At 43.5% G+C, this 24292-nt stretch overlaps 1 protein-coding gene across 2 annotated transcripts; it reads left to right on the top strand.

The window, feature by feature from the left end:
* Positions 1 to 17314: 17314 nt before the first annotated feature.
* LOC125513866 (putative F-box/LRR-repeat protein At5g02700) lies at positions 17315 to 19530 on the top strand. Of its 2 annotated transcripts, XM_048679073.1 has the most exons (3): positions 17316 to 18412; positions 18503 to 18637; positions 18742 to 19530. In XM_048679073.1, exons 1-3 carry the CDS (start codon positions 17504 to 17506, stop codon positions 19036 to 19038), a joined length of 1341 nt encoding a protein of 446 aa, XP_048535030.1. In that variant the 5' UTR covers positions 17316 to 17503; the 3' UTR covers positions 19039 to 19530. The 2 variants fall into 2 exon arrangements, with proteins under 2 accessions (XP_048535029.1, XP_048535030.1); XM_048679072.1 differs by having other exon boundaries at positions 17315 to 18637.
* Positions 19531 to 24292: the final 4762 nt, after the last annotated feature.

The raw sequence follows: 24292 nt of genomic DNA on the forward strand, positions 1-24292 counted from the left end.
GTTAGCTTATGACCAAGATCTCCTACATTGCACATGAGTGCATTCAGGATTTCTGAAAGCGAAGAATGCTTAATAGTGAAAGATTGGAGCAAAATTGTTAACGATCGCATAGAAGTACTAGGGGCAGCAAGGAGAAGCGCAACCCAAGATTAGGAGACAGATTCATCTGCATGCTCCAGTATGATGAATCAGGAGAGCTATACATGTTCTATGCTATTCTACCTGAGAGGGAGCAACATGAGTGATTTAGCTAGTTTATGCTCTTAGTACTTGTCCTCTCTCATGTCCGTATTGTCCTGAACTTAATTAATCTCAAATAGTGATTTGCTTGTGAACGCTTATAATATCATGACCATGTTGAACTCGATGATATCTTTGCTTCTGTTACAAGTGAATGTTTCTTCTTTAAGCTAGCTAGTGTTGGTGATGATTAGATAGCGGTAATGACTATGATGATTAAATAGTGGTAATTAATGAGGACTAAGATGATTTTTAGCTAGCTAGTATATATATACATATATACTGTTGTTGGTGATGATATGATGCAAGAGTTTATTTATTTATTAATATATGATGATGATGAGTTATTATATATATCATTTATGAAAGAAATCGCAAATTAGTTTGAACTGGATGGATCCTAGCTAAGTGATCAAGTATATATATATATGCCATATCCATATCCATATCAAGTATAACAACTCATTATAACGTAAAACAATCCTAAATTAAATTGATAATACAAATTTAAATGAAAAATAAAAATAAAATAAAAAACTCATAAACATTTAGTACCGGTTGGTGTTACCAACCGGTACTAAAGGGCTCCCGGCCCCCGGAGCTGGCTCGTGCCACGTGGTTGCCCTTTAGCGCCGGTTCGTGCTGAACCGGTACTAAAGGGGGGAGGGCCTTTAGTGCCTACACTTTAGCACCGGTTACGGAACCGGCACTAAAGGGCCTTACGAACCGGTGCTATTGCCCGGTTCTGCACTAGTGTTATGACGGACTCTTTTATCACCTCCATAACCGAAAAATATTTCCTTAGTCCTCTAAGGATAAATTTTGACCGCTGTCCAATGATCTACTCCTAGATCGTTATTGTACTCCCTTGTGAAAATTATGCTAAGGTATACAATAGGACTGGTAAACAACATAGCATACTTTATAGAACCTATGACTGAGGCATAGGGAATGACTTTTCATTCTCTTTCTATTTTTTGATGTGGTCGGGTTTTGAGTCTTTACTCAACTTCACACCTTGCAACACAGGCAAGAACTCCTTCTTTGACTGTTCTATTTTGAACTACTTCAAAAAAAACTTGTCAAGGTATGTACTCATTGAAAAATCTTATCAAGCGTCTTGATCTATCTCTATAGATCTTGATGCTCAATGTGTAAGTAGCTTCATCGAGGTCTTTCTTTGAAAAACTCTTTTCAGATACTCCTTTATGCTTTTCAAAAAATTCTACATTATTTTAGATCAACAATATGTCATTCACATATGCTTATCAGAAATGTCGTAGTGCTCCCACTCACTTTCTTGTAAATACAGGCTTCACCGCAAGTCTGTATAAAACCATATGCTTTGATCACTTTATCAAAGTATATATTCCAACTCTGAGATGCTTGCACCAGTCCATAGATGGATCGCTGGAGCTTGCACACTTTGTTAGCACCTTTAGGACTGACAAAACCTTCTTGTTGCATCATATACAACTCTTCTTTAAGAAATCCATTAAGGAATGCAATTTGACATCCATTTGCCAGATTTCATAAAATGCGGCAACTGCTAACATGATTCGGACAGACTTTTAAGCAGTGATACGAGTGAGAAAATCTCATCGTAGTCAACACCTTGAACTTGTCGAAAACATTTTGCGACAATTCGAGCTTTGTAGATAGTAACACTACTATCAGCGTCTGTCTTCCTCTTGAAGATCCATTTATTCTTAATGACTCACCGCTCATCGGGCAAGTCAATCAAAGTCCATACTTTGTTCTCATACATGGATCCCATCTCAGATTTCATGGCCTCAAGCCATTTCGTGGAATCTGGGCTCATCATCGCTTCCTCATAGTTCATAGGTTCGTCATGGTCAAGTAACATGACATCCAGAATAGGATTACCGTACTACTCTGGTGCGGATCTCACTTTGGTTGACCTACGAGGTTCGGTAGTAACTTGATATGAAGTTACATGATCATCATCATTAGCTTCCTCACTAATTGGTGTAGGAGTTACAGGAACAAATTTCTATGATGAACTACTTTCCAATAAGGGAGCAGGTACAGTTACCTCATCAAGTTCTACTTTCCTCCCACTCACTTCTTTCGAGGGAAACTCCTTCTCTAGAAAGGATCCATTCTTAGCAACGAATGTCTTGCCTTCGGATCTGTGATAGAAGGTGTACCCAACTGTCTCCTTTGGGTATCCTATGAAGACACATTTCTCCGATCTGGGTTTGAGCTTATCAGGATGAAACTTTTTCACATAAGCATCGCAACCCCAAACTTTAAGAAATGACAACTTCGGTTTCTTGCCAAACCACAGTTCATATGGCGTCGTATCAATGGATTTAGATGGTTCCCTAATTAACGTGAATGCAGCTGTCTCTAATGCATAACCCTCAAAACGATAGTGGTAAATCGGTAAGAGACGTCATAGATTGCACCATATCTAATATAGTACGGTTACGATGTTCGGACACACCATTATGTTGTGGTGTTCCAGGTGGCGTGAGTTGCGAAACTATTCCGCATTGTTTCAAATGAAGACCAAACTCGTAACTCAAATATTCGCCTCCACGATCAGATCGTAGAAACTTCATTTTCTTGTTATGATGATTTTCCACTTCACTCTGAAATTATTTGAACTTTTCAAATGTTTCAGATTTATGTTTCATCAAGAAGATATACCCATATCTTACTCAAATCATCTGTGAAGGTCAGAAAATAACGATACCTGCTGCGAGCGTCAACACTCATCGGACTGCATGCATCAGTATGTATTATTTCCAACAAGTTTGTTGCTTGCTCCATTGTTCTGGAGAACGGAGTCTTAGTCATCTTGCCCATGAGGCATGGTTCGCAAGCACCAACCGATTCATAATCAAGTGATTCCAAAAGCCCATCAGCATGGATTTTCTTCATGCGCTTTACACCAATATGATCTAAACGGAAGTGCCACAAATAAGTTGCACTATCATTATTAACTTTGCATCTTTTGGCTTCAATATTATGAATATGTGTATCACTACGATCGAGATTCAATAAACCTTGGGTGTATGACCATTGAAGGTTTTATTCATGCAGACAGAACAACAATTATTCTCTGACTTTAAATGAATAACCGTATTGCAATAAACATGATCAAATCATATTCATGCTTAACGCAAACACCAAATAACATTTATTTAGGTTCAACACTAATCCCGAAAGTATAGGGAGTGTGCGATGATGATCATATCAATCTTGGAACCACTTCCAACACACATCGTCACTTCACCCTTAACTAGTCTCTGTTCATTCTGCAACTCCCGTTTTGAGTTACTAATCTTAGCAACTGAACTAGTATCAAATACTAAGGGGTTGCTATAAACACTAGTAAAGTACACATCAATAACATGTATATCAAATATACCTTTGTTCACTTTGCCATCCTTCTTATCCGCCAAATACTTGGGGCAGTTTTGCTTCCAGTGACCAGTCCCTTTGCAGTAGAAGCACTTAGTCTCAGGCTTAGGTCTAGACTTGGGCTTCTTCACTTGAGGAGCAACTTGCTTGCCGTTCTTCTTGAAGTTCCCCTTCTTCCCTTTGCCCTTTTATTGAAACTAGTGGTCTTGTCAACCATCAACATTTGATGCTTTTCTTGATTTCTACCTTCGTCGATTTCTGCATCACAAAGAGCTTGGGAATTGTTTCTGTTATCCCTTGCATATTATAGTTCATCACTAAGTTCTAGTAACTTGGTGATAGTGACTAGAGAACTTTGTCAATTACTATCTTATCTGGAACATTAACTCCCACTTGATTCAAGCAATTGCAGTACCCAGACAATCTGAGCACATGCTCACAGGTTGAGCTATTCTCCTCCATCTTTGTAGGCAAAGTATTGTCAGAGGTCTCCTACCTCTCGACACGGGAATGCGTATGAAATACCAATTTCAATTCTTAGAACATCTTATATGTTCCGTGACATTTCAAAACATTTTGAAGTCCCGGTTCTAAGCCATAAAGCATGGTGCACTAAACTATCAAGTAGTCATCATACCGAGCTTTGCCAAACGTTCATAATGTCTGTATCTACTCCTGCAATAGGTCTGTGTGATAGCCTGGCTTATTAGGGATGATAGACTACTCATATAAATAAGGAATTCCTTCTTTTCCGGGAGCCCATTCTGACAGAACTCCAAAGTTAAGCGTGCTCAGCTTGGAGTAGTTTCAGGATGGGTGACCGACCGGGAAGTTGCTCCCGGGTGCGCACGAGTGAGGACAAAGTGCGCAGAAAAGACTATTATTGATCTGTGGGGCCAATCTAGATCCTGCCAGGAGTAACGACCACCGGAGGGTGTGTCCGGGGCGTTACAAGTTGGTATCAGAGCCGACCCTCGCGGTTACACAGATGTTTGCGGACAGGTGTGCGGTCATGTTGTTCATGACGTTTATGACCCGTCGTAGCACACGGCATGGCACATGTACCGGACTGGAAGCACGGACGTATGTGCCAAGAGGGAACGTTCCTGTGACCCGACGAGGACGTCGGTTCCTCTGAGTGGGGGTGTATGTGATAGCCTGGCTTATTAGGGATGATAGATTACTCATATCAATAAGGAATTCCTTCTTTTTCGGGAGCCCATTCTGACAGAACTCCAAAGTTAAGCGTGCTCAGCTTGGAGTAGTTTCAGGATGGGTGACCGACCGGGAAGTTGCTCCCGGGTGCGCACGAGTGAGGACAAAGTGCGCAGAAAAGACTATTATTGATCTGTGGGGCCAATCTAGATCCTGCCAGGAGTAACGACCACCGGAGGGTGTGTCCGGGGCGTTACAAGTTGGTATCAGAGCCGACCCTCGCGGTTACACAGATGTTTGCGGACAGGTGTGCGGTCATGTTGTTCATGACGTTTATGACCCGTCGTAGCACACGGCATGGCACATGTACCGGACTGGAAGCACGGACGTATGTGCCAAGAGGGAACGTTCCTGTGACCCGACGAGGACGTCGGTTCCTCTGAGTGGGGGTGTATGTGATAGCCTGGCTTATTAGGGATGATAGATTACTCATATCAATAAGGAATTCCTTCTTTTTCGGGAGCCCATTCTGACAGAACTCCAAAGTTAAGCGTGCTCAGCTTGGAGTAGTTTCAGGATGGGTGACCGACCGAGAAGTTGCTCCCGGGTGCGCACGAGTGAGGACAAAGTGCGCAGAAAAGACTAGTATTGATCTGTGGGGCCAGTCTAGATCTCGGCAGGAGTAACGACCACCGGCAGGTGTGTCCGGGGTGTTACAGTCTGTCACCTAGCAGTGCATCAAGGACATAATTCTTCTGTGCAGTAATGAGGATAATCCTCAGATCACGGACCTAGTCCGCATCATTGCTACTTTCATCTTTCAACATAGTTTTTCTCTAGGAACATATCAAAAAATAAACGGGGAGCTACATCGAGAGCTATTGATCTACAACATAGTGATACGTCCATTTTGCATCATGCTTTTATATCGATATTTATTGCATTATGGGTTGTTATTACACATTATGTCACAATACTTATGCCTATTCTCTCTTATTTTATAAGGTTTACATGAAGAGGGGGAATGCCGGCAGCTGGGATTCTGGGCTGGAAAAGGAGCAAATATTAGAGACCTATTCTGCACAGCTCCAAAAGTCCTGAAACTTCATGAAAGTTATTTTCAGAATATATAAAAAATACTGAGCGCAAGAAGTACCAGAGGGGGGCCACCCACTAGCCACAAGGGTGGGGGGCGCGCCCTACTCCCCTGGGCGCGCCCCCCTGCCTCATGGGCCCCCTGGTGGCCCTCCGATGCCCATCTTCTGCTATATGAGGTCTTTCGTCCGAGAAAAATCATAAGCAAGCTTATGGGACGAAACTCCGCCGCCACGAGGCCGAACCTTGGCGGAACCAATCTAGGGCTCCGGCAGAGCTGTTCTGCCGGGGAAACTTCCCTCCGGGAGGGGGAAATCATCACCAACGATCCTCTCATCGAGAGGGTGTCAATCTCCATCAACATCTTCACCAGCACCATCTCATCTCAAACCCTAGTTCATCTCTTGTATCCAATCTTTGTATCCAAACCTCAGATTGGTACCTGTGGGTTGTTAGTAGTGTTGATTACTCCTTGTAGTTGATGCTAATTGGTTTACTTGGTGGAAGATCATATGTTCAGATCCATTATGCATATTAATACCCCTCTGATTATGAACATGAATATGCTTTGTGAGTAGTTACGTTTGTTCTTGAGGACATGGGAGAAGTCTTGCTATTAGTAGTCATGTGAATTTGGTATTCGTTCAATATTTTGATGAGATTTATGTTGTCATCCCTATAGTGGTGTCATGTGAACGTCGACTATATGACACTTCACCATTGTTTGGGCCTAGAGGGAGGCATTGGGAAGTAATAAGTAGATGATGGGTTGCTAGAGTGACAGAAGCTTAAACACTAGTTTATGAGTTGCTTCGTAAGGGGCTGATTTGGATCCATATGTTTCATGCTATGGTTAGGTTTACCTTAATACTTCTGTTGTAGTTGCGGATGCTTGCAATGGGGGTTAATCATAAGTGGGATGCTTGTCCAAGTAAGGGCAGTACCCAAGCACCGGTCCACCCACATATCGAATTATCAAAGTACCGAACGTGAATCATATGAACGTGATGAAACCTAGCTTGACGATAATTCCCATGCGTCCTCGGGAGCGCTTTCCTTCATATAAGAGTTTGTCCAGGCTTGTCCTTTGCTACAAAAAGGATTGGGAAATCTTGCTGCACCTTATATTACTTGCTACTTGTTACCAATTACTTTATCACAAAACTATCTACTACCGATAATTTTAGTGCTTGCAGAGAATACCTTACTGAAAACTGCTTATCATTTCCTTCTACTCCTCGTTGGGTTCGACACTCTTACTTATCGGAAGGACTACGATAGATCCCCTATACTTGTGGGTCATCATGACTCTTTTCTGGCGCCGTTGCCGGGGAGTGAAGCGCCTTTGGTAGGTGGAATTTGGTAAGGAAAAATTTATATAGTGTGCTGAAATTTACCGTCACTTGTTACTATGGAACATAATCCTTTGAGGGGTTTGTTCGGGGTATCTTCACCTCGTCCGGAACCACAATTAGTTACCCCTCAACCTACTGAACCTACTGAAAATGTTTACTTTGAAATTCCTTCGGGTATGATAGAGAAACTGCTAGCTAATCCTTTTGCAGGAGATGGAACATTGCATCCCGATTTGCACTTAATCTATGTGGATGAAGTTTGTGGATTATTTAAGCTTGCGGGTATGCTCGATGATGTTATCAAGAAGAAGGTCTTCCCTTTATCTTTGAAGGGAGATGCATTGACATGGTATAGGCTATGTGATGATATGGGATCATGGGACTATAAGCGATTGAAATTGGAATTTCACCAGAAGTTTTATCCTATGCATCTTGTTCATCATGATCGTAATTATATATATAATTTTTGGCCTCGCGAAGGAGAAAGCATCGCTCAAGCTTGGGGGAGGCTTAAGTCAATATTATATTCATGCCCCAATCATGAGCTCTCAAGAGAAATGATTATTCAAAAAATTTATGCTCGGCTTTCTGACAACGATCGCTCCATGCTCGATACTTCTTGTGCTGGTTCTTTTATGATGAAGACTATTGAATTCAGATGGGATTTATTGGAGAGGATTAAACGCAACTCTGAAGATTGGGATCTCGACGAAGGTAAGGAGTCAGGTATGATACCTAAGTTTGATTGTGTTAAATCTTTTATGGATACTAATGTTTTCTGTAAGTTTAGCACTAAATATGGACTTGACTCTGAGATAGTAGCTTCTTTCTGTGAATCTTTTGCTACTCATGTTGGTCTCCCTAAGGAGAAATGGTTTAAATATAATCCTCCCGTTGAAACAAAAGTAATTGTACCTATTAAAGTTGAAGAAAAAACTATCACTTATGATGATCCCGTTGTTCCCACTGCTTATGTTGCGAAACCACCTTTCCCTGTTGGAATTAAGGATCATGCTAAAGCTTCAACTGTAGTCAACAAGAGTAATATTAGGACAAACAAACCCCCTGAGCAAATTAAAGTTGAACCTAATATTGCTATGGTTAGAGATCTCTTGGCCGATAATATTGATGGGCATGTTATTTATTTATGTGAAGAAACTGCTAGAATTGCTAAGCCTGGTGCTAAGGATAAACATAGACCTGTTATAGGCATGCTGTTATTTCTGTTAAAATAGGAGATCATTGTTGTCATGTCTTATGTGATATGGGTGCTAGTGCTAGTGCAATACCTCATACCTTATACAAAGAAATTATGCACGATATTGCACCCGCTGAGATAGAAGATATCAATGTTACAATTAAGATTGCCAATAGAGATACTATTTCACTGATTGGGATTGTTAGAGATGTTGAAGTCTTGTGTGGGAAGGTTAAATATCCTACTGATTTTCTTGTTCTTGGTTCCCCACAAGATAGCTTTTATCCCATTATATTTGGTAGATCCTTCTTAAATACTGTTAATGCTAGGATAGACTGCGAAAAGGATGTTGTTACTATTGGTTTGAGTGATATGTCTCATGAGTTTAACTTCTCTAAATTTCTTAGACAACCCCGTGATGAGGAATTACCTGGTAAGGACTAAATTATTGGTCTTGCTTCTATTGATGTGCCTCCTAATGATCCTTTAGAACAATATTTGCTCGACCATGAAAACGATATGTTCATGAATGAAAGAAGGGAAATAGATGAAGTATTCTTTAAACAAGGACCTATTCTGAAACACAACTTGCCTGTTGAAATCCTATGTGATCCTCCTCCACCCAAGGGTGATCCTATGTTTGAGCTTAAACTGTTACCTGATACTCTTAAATATGCTTATCTGGATGAAAAGAAGATATATCCTGTTATTATTACTGCTAACCTTTCAGAGCATGAAGAAAATAAATTATTGAAAACTCTGAAGAAGCACCGTGCTGCTATTGGATATACTCATGATGATCTTAAGGGCATTAGTCCCACTCTATGTCAAGATAAAATAAATTTGGAGAAGAATGCCAAACCAGTTATTGATCACCAACGGCGGCTAAATCCTAAGATGAAGGAAGTGGTAAGAAAGGAAATATCAAAGCTCCTTGAGGCAGGTATGATTTATCCCGTTGCTGATAGTCAGTGGGTAAGTCCTATCCATTGTTTCCCTAAGAAGGGAGGTATTACCATTGTTCCTAATGATAAAGATGAATTGATCCCACAAAGAATTATTACAGGTTATAGGATGGTAATACCTCCCTATGGAGGTATTAATGTGGAGAGTCCACCATACCTACCTATGGATTGAGTAAGATCCTTCAAGTAAGTTGTCATCGGTGCAAGCAATAAAAATTGCTCTCTAAATATGTACGACTTATTAATGTGGAGAAAATAAGCTTTATACGATCTTGTGATATGGAAGAAATAAAAGCGATGGACTGCATAATAAAGGTCCATATCACAAGTGGCAATATAAAGTGACGTTCGTTTGCATTAAGATTTTGTGCATCCAACCATAAAAGCACATGACAACCTCTGCTTCCCTCTGCGAAGGGCCTATCTTTTACTTTTATCTTCTACCTTATATAAGAGTCATGGTGATTTTCACCTTTCCTTTTTACATTTTATCCTTTGGCAAGCACAATGTGTTGGAAAGATCCAGATACATATAGCTAATTGGATGTGAGTCTGCATGAGCTATTATTGTTGACATTACCTTTGAGGTAAAACTTTGGGAGGCAAAACTATAAGCCCCTATCTTTCTCTGTGTCTGATTAAAACTCCATACCCATAAATATTGCGTGAGTGTTAGCAATTGTGAAAGACTAAATGATAGTTGAGTATGTGGACTTGCTGAAAAGCTCTTATATTGACTCTTTCCTATGTTATGATAAATTGCAATTGCCTCAATGACTGAGATTAGAGTTTGTTAGTTTTCAATGAAGTTTATGATTCATACTTGAAATTGTGATTGAATTGTTACTTTAGCATAAGAGATCATATGGCTATATATATATTGATGTTCTAAGAATGATCATGATGCCCTCATGTCCGTATTTTATTTTTATCAACACCTTTATCTCTAAACATGTGGACATATTTTTCGATTTCGGCTTTCGCTTGAAGACAAGCGAGGTCTAAGCTTGGAGGAGTTGATACGTCCATTTTGCATCATGCTATTATATCGATATTTATTGCATTATGGGCTGTTATTACACATTATGTCACAATACTTATGCCTATTCTCTCTTATTTTATAAGGTTTACATGAGGAAGGAGAATGCCGGCAGCTGGGATTCTGGGCTGGAAAAGGAGCAAATATTAGAGACCTATTCTGCACAGATCCAAAAGTCCTGAAACTTCACGGAAGTTATTTCCAGAATATATAAAAAATACTGGGCGCAAAAAGTACCAAAGGGGGGCCACCCACCAACCACGAGGGTGGGGGCGCGCCCTACCCCCCTGGGCGCGCCCCTGCCTCGTGGGCCCCCTGATGGCCCTCCGATGCCCATCTTCTGCTATATGAGGTCTTTTGTCCGAGAAAAAATCATAAGCAAGCTTACGGGACGAAACTCCATCGCCACGAGGCGGAACCAATCTAGGGCTCCAGCAGAGCTATTCTGCCGGGGAAATTTCCCTCCGGGAGGGGGAAATCATCACCATCGTCATCACCAACAATCCTCTCATCGGGAGGGGGTCAATCTCCATCAACATCTTCACCGGCACCATCTCATCTCAAACCCTAGTTTATCTCTTGTATCCAATCTTTGTATCCAAACCTCAGATTGGTACCTGTGGGTTGTTAGTAGTGTTGATTGATACGTCTCCAATGTATCTATAATTTTTTATTGTTCCATGCTATATTATATTCTGTTTTGGACATTATTGGGCTTTATTATACACTTTTATATTATTTTTGGGACTAACCTACTAACCGGAGGCCCAGCCCAGAATTGCTGTTTTTTTGCCTACTCTAGGGTTTCGAAGAAAAGGAATATCAAACGGAGTCCAAACGGAATGAAACCTTCGGGAACGTGATTTTCGGAACGAACATGATCCAGAGGACTTGGACCCTACGTCAAGAAATCAACCAGGAGGCCATGAGGTAGGGGGCGCGCCTACCCCCCCTAGGCGCGCCCTCCACCCTCGTGGGCCCCCTGTTGCTCCATCGACGTACTCCTTCCTCCTATATATACCTACGTACCCCCAAACAATCAGATACGGAGCTAAAACCCTAATTCCGCCGCCGTAACTTTCTGTATCCATGAGATCCCATCTTGGGGCCTGTTCCGGAGCTCCGCCGGAGGGGGCATCGATCATGGAGGGCTTCTACATCAACACCATAGCCTCTCTGATGATGTGTGAGTAGTTTACCTCAGACCTTCGGGTCCATAGTTATTAGCTAGATGGCTTCTTCTCTCTTTTTGGATCTCAATAGAATGTTCTCCCCCTCTCTCGTGGAGATCTATTCGATGTATTCTTCTTTTACGGTGTGTTTGTTGAGTCCGATGAATTGTGGGTTTATGATCAAGTTTATATATGAACAATATTTGAATCTTCTCTGGATTCTTTTATGTGTGATTGGTTATCTTTGCAAGTCTCTTCAAATTATCAGTTTGGTTTGGCCTACTAGATTGATCTTTCTTGCAATGGGAGAAGTGCTTAGCTTTGGGTTCAATCTTGCGGTGTCCTTTCCCAGTGACAGTAGGGGCAGCAAGGCACGTATTGTATTGTTGCCATCGAGGAAAACAAGATGTTTTTTTTATCATATTGCATGAATTTATCCCTCTACATCATGTCATCTTGCTTAAAGCGTTACTCTGTTCTTATGAACTTAATACTCTAGATGCATGCTGGATAGCGGTCGATGTGTGGAGTAATAGTAGTAGATGCAGGCAGGAGTCGGTCTACTTGTCTCGGACGTGATGCCTATATACATGATCATACCTAGATATTCTCATAACTATGCTCAATTCTGTCAATTGCTCAACAGTAATTTGTTCACCCACCGTAAAATACTTATGCTCTTGAGAGAAGCCACTAGTGAAACCTATGCCCCCCAGGTCTATCTTCCATCATATTAATCTTCCAACACTTAGTTATTTTCATTTCCTTTTATTTTACTTTGCATCTTTATCATAAAAATACCAAAAATATTATCTTATCATATCTATCAGATCTCACTCTCGTAAGTGACCGTGTAGGGATTGACAACCCCGTATCGCATTGGTTGCGAGGATTTATTTGTTTTGTGTAGGTGCGAGGGACTCGCGCGTAGCCTCCTACTGGATTGATACCTTGGTTCTCAAAAACTGAGGGAAATACTTATGCTACTTTGCTACATCACCCTTTCCTTTTCAAGGGAAAACCAACGCAGTGCTCAAGAGGTAGCATTGATTACTCCTTGTAGTTGATGCTAGTTGGTTTACTTGGTGGAAGATCATATGTTTAGATCCATTATGCATATTAATACCCCTCTGATTACGAACATGAATATGCTTTGTGAGTAGTTACGTTTGTTCTTGAGGACATGGGAGAAGTCTTGCTATTAGTAGTCATGTGAATTTGGTATTCGTTCGATATTTTGATGAGATGTATGTTGTCATCCCTCTAGTGGTGTCATGTGAACGTCGACTATATGACACTTCACCATTGTTTGGGCCTAGAGGGAGGCATTGGGAAGTAATAAGTAGATGATGGGTTGCTAGAGTGACAGAAGCTTAAACCATATGAACGTGATGAAACCTAGCTTGACGATAATTCCCATGCGTCCTCGGGAGCGCTTTCCTTCATATAAGAGTTTGTCCGGGCTTGTCCTTTGCTACAAAAAGGATTGGGACATCTTGCTGCACCTTATTTACTTTTATTACTTGCTACTCGTTACCAATTACTTTATCACAAAACTATCTGTTACCGATAATTTCAGTGCTTGCAGAGAATACCTTACTGAAAACCGCTTATCATTTCCTTCTGCTCCTCGTTGGGTCGACACTCTTACTTATTGAAAGGACTACAATAGATCCCCTATACTTTTGGGTCATCACGCAGATATGTAAATACTATCAGGACTAAGTTCATGATAAATTAAAGTTCAATTAATCATATTACTTAAGAACTCCCACTTAGATAGACATCCCTCTAATCATCTAAGTGATCACATGATCCATATCAACTAAACCATAACCGATCATCACGTGAGATGGAGTAGTTTTCAATGGTGAACATCTCTATGTTGATCATATCTACTATATGATTCACGCTCGACCTTTCGGTCTCAGTGTTCCGAGGCCATATTTGCATATGCTAGGATCGTCAAGTTTAACCCGAGTATTCTACGTGTGCAAAACTGTCTTACACCTATTGTAGATGAACGTTGAGCTTATCACACCCGATCATCACGTGGTGTCTCGGCACGACAAACTTTGGCAACGGTGCATACTCAGGGAGAACACTTTTACCGTCATTTTTTTAGTGAGAGATCATCTTATAATGCTACCGTCAATCAAACAGAATAAGATGCATAAAGGATAAACATCACATGCAATCAAAATATATGTGACATGATATGGCCATGATCATCTTGTGCCTTTGATCTCCATCTCCGAAGTACCGTCATGATCTCTATCGTCACCGGCATGACACCATGATCTCCATCATCTTGATCTCTATCAATGTGTCGTCACATGGTTGTCTCGCCAACTATTGCTTTTGCAACTATTGCTATCGCATAGCGATAAAGTAAAACAATTACATGGCACTTGCATCTTATGCAATAAAGAGACAACCATAAGGCTTCTGCTAGTTGCTGATAACTTCAACAAAAACATGATCATCTCATACAATAAAAATATAGCATCATGCCTTGACCATATCACATCACAACATGCCCTGCAAAAACAAGTTAGACGTCATCTAATTTGTTGTTGCAAGTTTTACGTGGCTGCTACGGGCTGAGCAAGAACCGTTCTTACCTACGCATCAAAACCACAACGATAGTTCGTCAAGTTAGTGTTGTTTTAACCTTCAACAAGGACCGGACGTAGTCACACTCGGTTCAACTAAAGTTGGAGAAACTGACACCCGCCAGCCACCTGTGTGCAAAGCACGTCGGTAGAACCAGTCTCGCGTAAGCGTACACGTAATGTCGGTCCGGACCGCTTCATCCAACAATACCGTCGAACCAAAGTATGACATGCTGGTAAGCAGTATGACTTGTATCGCCCACAACTCACTTGTGTTCTACTTGTGCATATAACATCTACGAATAAACCTGGCTCGGATGCCACTGTTGGGGAACATAGTAATTTCAAAAAAATTCCTACGCACACGCAAGATCATGGTGATGCATAGCAACGAGAGGGGAGAGTATTGTCTACGTACCCTCATAGACCGTAAGCAGAAGCGTTATGAGAACGCGGTTGATGTAGTCGTACGTCTTCACGATCCGACCGATCCAAGTATCAAACGTACGGCACCTCCGAGTTCAGCACACGTTCAGCTCGGTGACGTCCCACGAACTCCGATCCAGCAGAGCTTCAAGGGAGAGTTCCGTCAGCACGACGGCATGATGACGGTGACGATGATGTTACCGACGCAGTGCTTCGCCTAAGCACCCCTACGATATGACCGAGGTGGATTATGGTGGAGGGGGGCACCGCACACGGCTAATAGAGATCAATGATCAACTTGTGTGTCCTAGGGTGCCCCCCTGCCCCCATATATAAAGGAGCAAGGGGGAGGCCGGCCGGCCCCTGTAGGGAGCGCCAGGAGGAGGAGTCCTCCTCCTAGTAGGAGTAGGACTCCTCTTTCCTACTCCTACTAGGAGGAGGAAAGGAAGGTGGAAGAGGAGAAGGAAGGAGAGGGAAGAAAAGGGGGAAAAGGGGGCCGGCCCCCTAGTCCAATTCGGTTTGGGCTAGGGGGGGCGCCCTGCCTCCTCACTTCCACCACTTGGCCCATGAGGCCTATTACTTCTTCCTCATATTCCCGTAACTCCTCGGTACTCCGAAAAACACCTGAATCACTCGGAACCTTTCCGATGTCCGAATATAGTCGTCTAATATATCGATCTTTACGTCTCGACCATTTCGAGACTCCTCGTCATGTCCCCGATCTCATCCGGGACTCCAAACTACATTCAGTACATCAAAACATATAAACTCATAATACCGATCATCACCGGACTTTAAGCGTGCGGACCCTACGGGTACGAGAACTATGTAGACATGATCGAGACTCGTCTCCGGTCAATAATCAATAGCGGAACCTGGATGCTCATATTGGTTCCTACATATTCTACGAAGATCTTTATCGGTCAAACCGCATAACAACATACGTTGTTTCCTTTGTCATCGGTATGTTACTTGCCCGAGATTCGATCGTCGGTATCTCAATACCTAGTTCAATCTCGTTACGGGCAAGTCTCTTTACTCGTTCCTTAATGCATCATCCCGCAACTAACTCATTAGTTACATTGCTTGCAAGGCTTATAGTGATGTGCATTACCGAGAGGGCCCAGAGATACCTCTTTGACAATCGGAGTGACAAATCCTAATCTCGATCTATGCCAACTCAACAAGTACCATCGGAGACACCTGTAGAGCACCTTTATAATAACCCAGTTACGTTGTGACGTTTGGTAGCACACAAAGTGTTCCTCCGGTAATCGGGAGTTGCATAATCTCATAGTCATAGGAACATGTATAAGTCATGAAGAAAGCAATAGCAGTAAACTAAAACGATCAAGTGCTAAGCTAACGGAATGGGTCAAGTCAATCACATCATTCTCCTAATGATGTGATCCCGTTTATCAAATGACAACTCATGTCCATGGTTAGGAAACATAACCATCTTTGATCAATGAGGTAGTGACACTCTATTTGTCTATGTATTCACACATATATTATGTTTCTGGTTAATACAATTCTAGCATGAATAATAAACATTTATCATGATATAAGGAAATAAATAATAACTTTGTTATTGCCTCTAGGGCATATTTCCTTCACCACATCAATCAAAGTTTGACCCAAAATGATCGGGACATAGCATGTCTTATGTTGTGGATCGAGCCCAACCAAAGGCATGCAAGACGAACTCAAAGGAAATCATCACCACCCCCCGCGCCCACCACCATCACCTCCATGGACGCCACGACCATCACCACTAGGAGACACCTCCGATTGGGCTATGATCTCCAAATGAGTGAGCTTCTTATGCTTCCTTGACGTGGTATCCATCATGCATGGGTTCATGAACATGATAGCCCACTCTTCGGCCTTCTTCTCTTTTGCAAGCCTCTTCTCCTCAAGAGCAATCCTACGCTCCTCTGCTGCCACCTTCCTCTCTTCGGCTTGTCACATCCCCCCTCCTCCACACTACAATGAACAACAACAAGCTCAAACCCCACAACCGCAAACCATCGTTAATGTGTCAGACAAAAAAGAAAAGGCAAAAAAGACACCTCTATGACATTTCACAAGCACTTGGTGGCCCTGGTCCTTGCCCGCGGCTACGACGGCCAAACGCGCCGGAGAAGGAGGTGTAGGGGTGGCCGAAACAGGGCTATGGTCCATCGTATAAGAAGAAGGTGGCGTGCGGGTCGGCGTGGCCTTCTTCTTCTTCTTCTTCTTCTTCTTCTTCTTCTTCTTCTTCTTTTTGCCGCCGTCACCTCGGTGAGCGCCTTCATCGCCTCCACCGGCTTTTCGCCCACTTGCCATCGGGCGAAGCAACAAGATGGCGTCCGGCATCATCATGGGTGCTAGGGCCTTGCCACGGGCCTTTGATGTCTGCGCGACGGTACAGAGCAAGTTTTTTTTGCCCCCAACCTCTTCCTTCGCAGGCGACAACAGAGGGGTCGATTCCGGCGGCGACGAGCCGAAGGCAGTGGCCAGCGAGGTCACGGAGTCGACTTCCAATTTCAGTGCGGTCGATGTTACTTTTGGTGTATGTGGTGTTTTCACACACTAGCTCATTATTTGTCAGTTAGTTTTGGAGTTTTGGTGATGGTTCAGTTCATCGATTTTTTGTTTCACTTAAATAGGTACAGGACATTCGCAAAGAAAAAAAAAGGTTTACAGGAGGCACCACTCCCCAAGATCCAGAACCTCTCCGTCGCGGCGGGCGGCGGCAAAACCTAGCGCTCCATCGCCGCTCCGTTCCGCAGCCGCGTCGGGCCGCGAGGGGCGGCTGTCGACGAGGAGCTGTGGGCGAAGTATTGACGCCAAATCTTCCGTCCGGACATGGAGAATAAGGAGGCTGCGGGCGCGGCTGCGGGCGCGGCGGCGGCCGAATCCGACGGGACCGCAGAGAAGCGGGCACGGAGTGGCGACTGCGACGACACCGCCGACGATTTCATCAGCAGTCTCCCCGACGCCGTCCTCGGCACCATCATCTCCCTCCTCCCCACCAAGGACGGCGGCCGGACGCGGGTCCTCTCCCGCCGATGGCGCCACCTCTGGCGCTCCGCGCCTCTCAACCTCGAGGTCAGCACCCGACCCCCCGATGCCGACGCCGACGCCGACGCCGCCGGCCCCGTCCCCACCCCCTCACGCGTCCTGCCCTCCGCCGTCTCCGAGATAATCTCCAAACACCCTGGCCCCGCACGCCGATTCTCCCTCCACTGCCGCGGCGACGGCGACCTCTGCCCCCAGGCGGAGAGCTGGCTTCGCTCCCGCGCCCTCGCCAACCTCCAGGAGCTCGATATCAGCTACGCCGAACCCCCGCTGCTGACATCGGTTCTCCGCTCTGCGCCCAACATCCTTGTCGCCAAGATCAGCCATGGTGATTTCGAGCCGGCCATGATCAATTTCCCCTTCCTCAAGAAGCTCTCCCTGTTTCGCCTTACCATCTCAGCGGACCTCTTCCCCGGACTGTTATCCTGCTGCCATGCCTTGGAGAGCTTATCCATGACCAAAGTTCGTGCTGTGGGCTGTCTCCGTCTTAGCTCGCCGACCATTAGGACCATCATCTTCCGTCATAGCTATGGTGAAACCGCGGAACTGGTCATCGAGGATGTTCCTCGCCTTGTGAGGTTACTAGTGCCTTATTGTGAGAGAGATGATAGTGTGACTGTCAGGGTAATTAGGGCGCCTAATCTGGAGATATTGGGCCCTTTCTTCGTTGTTGTCTCCAAGCTCCTACTCTTCCAGGTAGCATCAGGGTCATCTTTGAATCTTGCTGTCGGTCGGCATTTCTACATGGAGATAATATTTTTGATGTTCATTGTTTGTTTTCCTCAGGGAATAAGCCTGGTCAGCTCCACAAACTCGATGCGCACCTTGAAGGTTTTGGCTCTCAAGTCTTCTGGGCAGAAATTGAATGCAGTTCTTAACATCCTTAGGGGGTTCCCCTGTTTGGAAAAGCTTTGTGTTATTGTGAGTAATCATCTTTGCTTTCTTGAAATGTTTGATTGGTTGACATACTGTAAAATTCTAGTTTGCAACAGCTTTGACATATGCCTCTCCTCCTTGTTTTGCAGTTTCATACAAACCGTGAGAGGAATGACGAAAATGAGCCTCAGTATGATCCACTACATCCAGTCGAATGCCTTGAGACCCGTCTAAAAAAAGTGGTGTTTAAGTCATTTGAGGGCTATGGCAAACAGGTTGACTTTGCGAAATTCTTTGTATTGAATGCAAAGGTGCTAGACAAAATAGAATTCGAAGTAAGAAATCAGTACAGCAGTGAGACAGTGGCTTATGAACACAGGCTGCTACAAGTGGAAAACAGAGCTTCCCGAGAGGCTCGGGTTGAATTCAGGACTACTTCATACTGACAGAGTACCATGTCAACAAGCGTATCCATGATTTGTCAGTGACCGGCCCCGGCCCCTTCAGACAGCCATAGACAGCGTTGATGCCTGAAGATTGCACTGTCCTGTGCTCATTTTGTAAATGGCGTCGATGCCTGAAGATTGCATTATCTTCTGCATAAGTCTGCTCTATTTCTAGTCTAAAGTTCCTCTATAATAATTCCAGAACTTATGAAGTTACCCCTGTTAAAACAGCAAAAGATGGTTTTGGATGTAAAAATAATGCACTTTGGGAAATCTCTGATGGGGAGGAATGCAGAAATATTGCTGCCGAAAGTTTTAACCGGAGGGAGCTGGTAGGTGATAACCTCATGTGCTGAAACTACTCACATCACCTTACCCTTAACCTATGCAATTGTGGCTTTGTTCTGCCTAAGCTGGTCTAGAAACATGTGACTGTGTGGGAAACTTAATTGTCCTTTCAGCTATAAACAAAAGCACGAGATATTTCATTTCTGATTTGATTTTTTTTTGCGTACACATAGCATTTGTTTGATACTAACAAAAGGTCAACCTGTAGACTAAGAAAGAGGTTTATGTAATTATCAAGGTATGCTATCAGGTTGAAGTTTTGCTAATCATCAAGGAGTATGTAATTGTGGCTAATGCTGCAATAGCCACAATGTGTCCCTCTGACTGCATCTGTGACATGTTTCTGTTGCATACCGATTGACTTATTACTAAAGTTTGACCTTTTACTGAAATGAAATTGATTGTCATCTTGTCTTGTAGTACAAACTTGCAAGTAATTTTACTTCATGGAGCAAGAAAAACATTGGATTCGGCTAAGGACCTGAAAGTAATGTTGGCTTTGGCAGTGGCAGAGATCCTTGTGTGTACTGCTTAATGCCTGTCAACTTGTTTTATGCATAAAACTATGTGTGGTTTCGAGCCAATATCCTTGTTGCCATTTGCCAAGATCAGCCATACACCGAGACAAGGTTGACGGCTTAATCCTATGTTAGGGTCTTACTTATGGGAAGGTGGCGGCGGGGAAATATCTGGTGCACCGGTGCTTGTGGTGCTACCGGTGCACCGAACTCAAGTCGCAAATTTTAAATGTTTGGAAATTTCAAAAAAAATGTAGCACATTGACACAACATTAATGTAGATTGTCACAAAATTTCAAGTTGAAAATCGAAACACAGCTCCTAAAACAAAAATGGCAAATTCAACACTAAATAGTACATAACGTAAGTTGGGCTTTAGATTTGGCCCATTATCACACTGATGTCAATTTTGTCATTTTTCTATCTCAAAAAATATTTCAAATTTTGATACAAAATTTTGTGACGACACACATTGATGTTATGTCAATGTGCTCAAATTTTTTCAGATTTAAAAAAATGTTGTACGGCATCCGGTGCACCGGTAGCACCACAAGTGTTGGTGCACCGGATACGTTCCCAGGTGGCGGCACTTGTTGAGGAGCGTCTTGATTAAGGGCTCAGATCAAGCTTCATACGGTTAGGGTGTGCGTGCAGGAAAATGCCCTTTGGTTCTTTAGATTTTTTTTTGAATAAACTTGACTTTCGTTTGCAGTAGTATATAATTTTCCAGGAATAAAAAACCGCATTGTCTTCAGGGAAAAAATAGAATAACATTTATTGCTATTATAGGTCACTATTCGCATTAATTTGGTTTTTTTGTTTCTTTAAAGAAGTCAACGGGGATTTTTGCTTTTCTGGATTTTTTTACAAGTACAATGAAATGTCAAGTTTATTTCAAAAATATTTGCATTTTTTATTTTAATTCAATTGCTATTTTTTTACTTCATATAGGGTGTATATACATCCATAGACCAAACGTTCATGTCCGTGCATATGTTCATAGAAGTGAGTGTATATGTGTGCACCGAAGGGCTATATGTGCCTATTTGCTGTCATGATGTGTCTGGTTCTCTCAGTTCGTCCACATCTTGGTTCTGCTTCGTCATCCTCGCGTTTTGTTTGATCCCTGCGTAGATGTATGCTCATGTCTGTTCTTTTGAGCAACTGTGTGTCACATTTCTATATACTTTTTTCTGAATATGTATGCCAAATGGCAAAACGGGATACAATGGAGAAGGTCTGTGAAATTGTTAAGAGGCAACTTGTTGTTCCTTAAGGCACTGAAGTTTGCGCTAGCACCAACTTCTCTGACCTTGGAGCTGATTCACTGGACACGGTAAATATCCACAATATTTTTTGACCGATGTCATGCATGTTACTTTGAACCAAGCAGCACCTAAACTAACTGGACAATACTGGACAAATAGCTTAAGGATCCAAATGAGTAGTTCCTTGTTGTGTTTGGTTATGTCTATTTTGTTGAGAGATGTGAAATGACACCGAGGACGTGGTTTCATGACAGTAATGTGTATCATTGGGTTTATATGTGTAATTGGGTTTCTAGAAATCTTTAGATTTTTATCCTTTGCATCCTTCAAGGTTTGAGGCTGACAGAATATGAGAGTCGTTATTAGATTTTCAAGGGGCCACATGAATTAGAAAAACCTTTGTATCTTAACATGGAATAACCAAACCTGGTATCTTAATTATAGCATTATGCTATGTATTGCAAATTATAGCATTATGGTTCTCATTTTGTGATTTTCAACTGAGTTGTTACTGGTATTCTCCAATTATTTACCTATTTGCTATATATATATATATATATATATATATATATATATATATATATATTCTCCTATCACACTCCTTTCTCTCAAAAACCAAACCTCAGTTAAATCAATTCAGTGATTTATATGTTTGTTTGGTAATTTGCAGATGCAAGCGGTTCTGACTGCTAAAGTTTGTAATTCAGATAAAGAAGGAGTCCTGGTTTGTAGTTCAGATCATAGGCTTGCTATGATTCTCTTGCGATTCAGAATTTTAGTCAAGGAATCTTGGCTTCTTGTTGGGTCTCTGCAATAAAGTCCAGTGGTTATCATCACCAGATGATTTCATTTGGTGGATGCTTGAGTTTAGAAAAAAAAAATCTCACTTTTCATCGTCGACGTACCGTCCATGAGAGCTATTGATACGAGGGAGTACATTTTGAGCAATGCATTTCTGTTGTTCCTGTAACTACAACAACTTTGCTTAGCTTGAACTCGTGCATGTAACCTCAAAGGTCGCTCCTGATCAGCTTTGTCTATAACATGATTATCTAGCTACATGTGTCCCATCTCTCTTGTTTTGTTTTGTTACGAATGCCACTTTCTTCACTGATCATGATCATTAGCATAAAACAGACAGTGGAAGGAGCACCGCCTACCTGGCACCGTCGAGCTTCCGCTCAGGCGGCGCATCAGGGGTGCGCCCCAACCGCTAGGGGTGCTTTTTTGCATCACCTAGGGGTGCTTTTTTGGGCAGCGCTGTTTGTCTGCACGACCCTAAAATGAGACTGACAGAAAACACACCCTCCTTTATTTGTGCCATACTACTATGCGAAGGCGTACTCCTTGAAGTATATTGCTTTTTCTGGAGTGGGGAACAAGCCCCGGCCTCTGCATCGAATTGCGGTATATTGGTATATTGCTACGTGCAAAGGTTAATGTACACTTACATGGCATGGATACCACATGGACATTGGCAAGTCACCAAGCCGACCGTTGTTAGAGATGAAAGTTACTTGGTAACCGCAAGTTGATGGTAAAGTTTACACCCCAAAAATGAGGGGCGATAATTAATTAGTAGTTAGATGCATATTTTCTGTTCGGGTCGCATTTTCCGCGCATAACTGTAAACTGATAATTATTTTACGCAATATATAAAGGATCTGCTAGAGATGCCCACGTCACCAAGTTGACCGTTGTTAAGAGATGAAAGTTACTTGGTAACTGCAAGTTGATGGTAAAGCTTACACCCCAATAATGATGGGCAACAACTAATTAGTTAGAAGCATATTTTCTGCGTGACAGAAAAATCTTAACAAGTTAATATTTTTTGCTCTAACCAACTAGATTCCGTCGTTCAGGCACCGCAAGCTTCCTATCAAGCCTCATGTACTGTAACACCCCGGATGTAACTTTCGCAATTTGTACTTCAACTCTTGTCATTTCCGGAGTTAAGTTATATTTATTTCCTCGGGTTCGGGTCTTTGTCTCCGTGTGTTGTTGTCGTTGTCATGCATCTCATATCATGTCATCATGTGCATTGCATTTGCATGCGTGTTCATCTCATGCATTCGAGCATTTTCCCCGTTGTCCGTTTTGCATTCCGGCGCTTCATTCTCCTCCGGTGGTCAATACTATCTTTCTTTCGTGTGTGGGGATTAAACATTTCCGGATTGGACCGAGACTTGTCAAGCGGCCTTGGTTTACTACCGGTAGACCGCCTGTCAAGTTTCGTATCATTTGGGCTTCGTTTGATACTCCAACGGTTAACCGAGGGACCGAAAAGGCCTCGTGTGTGTTGCAGCCCAACACCCCTCCAATTTGGCCCAAAACCCACCTAAGTCTTCTCCATCATCTAGATCGTTTGATCACGATCGCGTGGCCGAAAACCGCACCTCATTTGGACTCTCCTAGCTCCCTCTATGCCTATTTAAAGCCTCCCCCCGAAATTCGGATCTCCTCCTTCCCTCGAAACCCTAAAAATCCACCTCGCGCGCCGCCGGACAATTTCCCTGCCGACGGACGTGTCCGCCGTCGTGTCCGCCGCCACGTGGCAGCCTCCCATATACCCGCCTCCCTCTCTCTCCACCGCCGCCGCCGGAGCCCGCCGCGACCCGTGGCCGGCCCGCCCGCGCCCGCGCACGGGCCAGAGGAGCCGCCGCCGCCGCCTCCTTCTTCCTCCTCCGCCCGACGCCCCTTGCCGCCCATCGCCGGCGCGCGCGCCGCCGCCATCGCCGCCCCGCCGCGTACCTCGCCGCCGCCGCCCGCGGGAAGCCTCGGCTTCGCCGCCCGAGCCGGCGCGCCCGCCGCCGCCCGACCCCGCCGCGGCCACCGCCGAGCGCTGCCACCGTCGTCCCCGCCTCCTCGTCGTCCGGCCACTCCGGCGACCTCCTCCGACGTCATCCCCGCCGCCGGTCTACAGTGCTCCGGCCGCCTCGATTTCCGTGCGCGAGATCTAGATCCAAAAAACCCTAGGTCAAATTCGTCTAAGTCCCAGAAATTTCAGTACAAGTGCACATGTTCATGACCACGTAACTTTGCATCCGTAGCTCCGATTCATGCATATAGCATATCAAAATGTTCATCTCAGAGAGTACATCATTTCATTACATTGCATCA

This window comes from Triticum urartu, chromosome 6, assembly GCF_003073215.2.
Source record: "Triticum urartu cultivar G1812 chromosome 6, Tu2.1, whole genome shotgun sequence".
Classification (NCBI taxonomy): domain Eukaryota; kingdom Viridiplantae; phylum Streptophyta; class Magnoliopsida; order Poales; family Poaceae; genus Triticum; species Triticum urartu.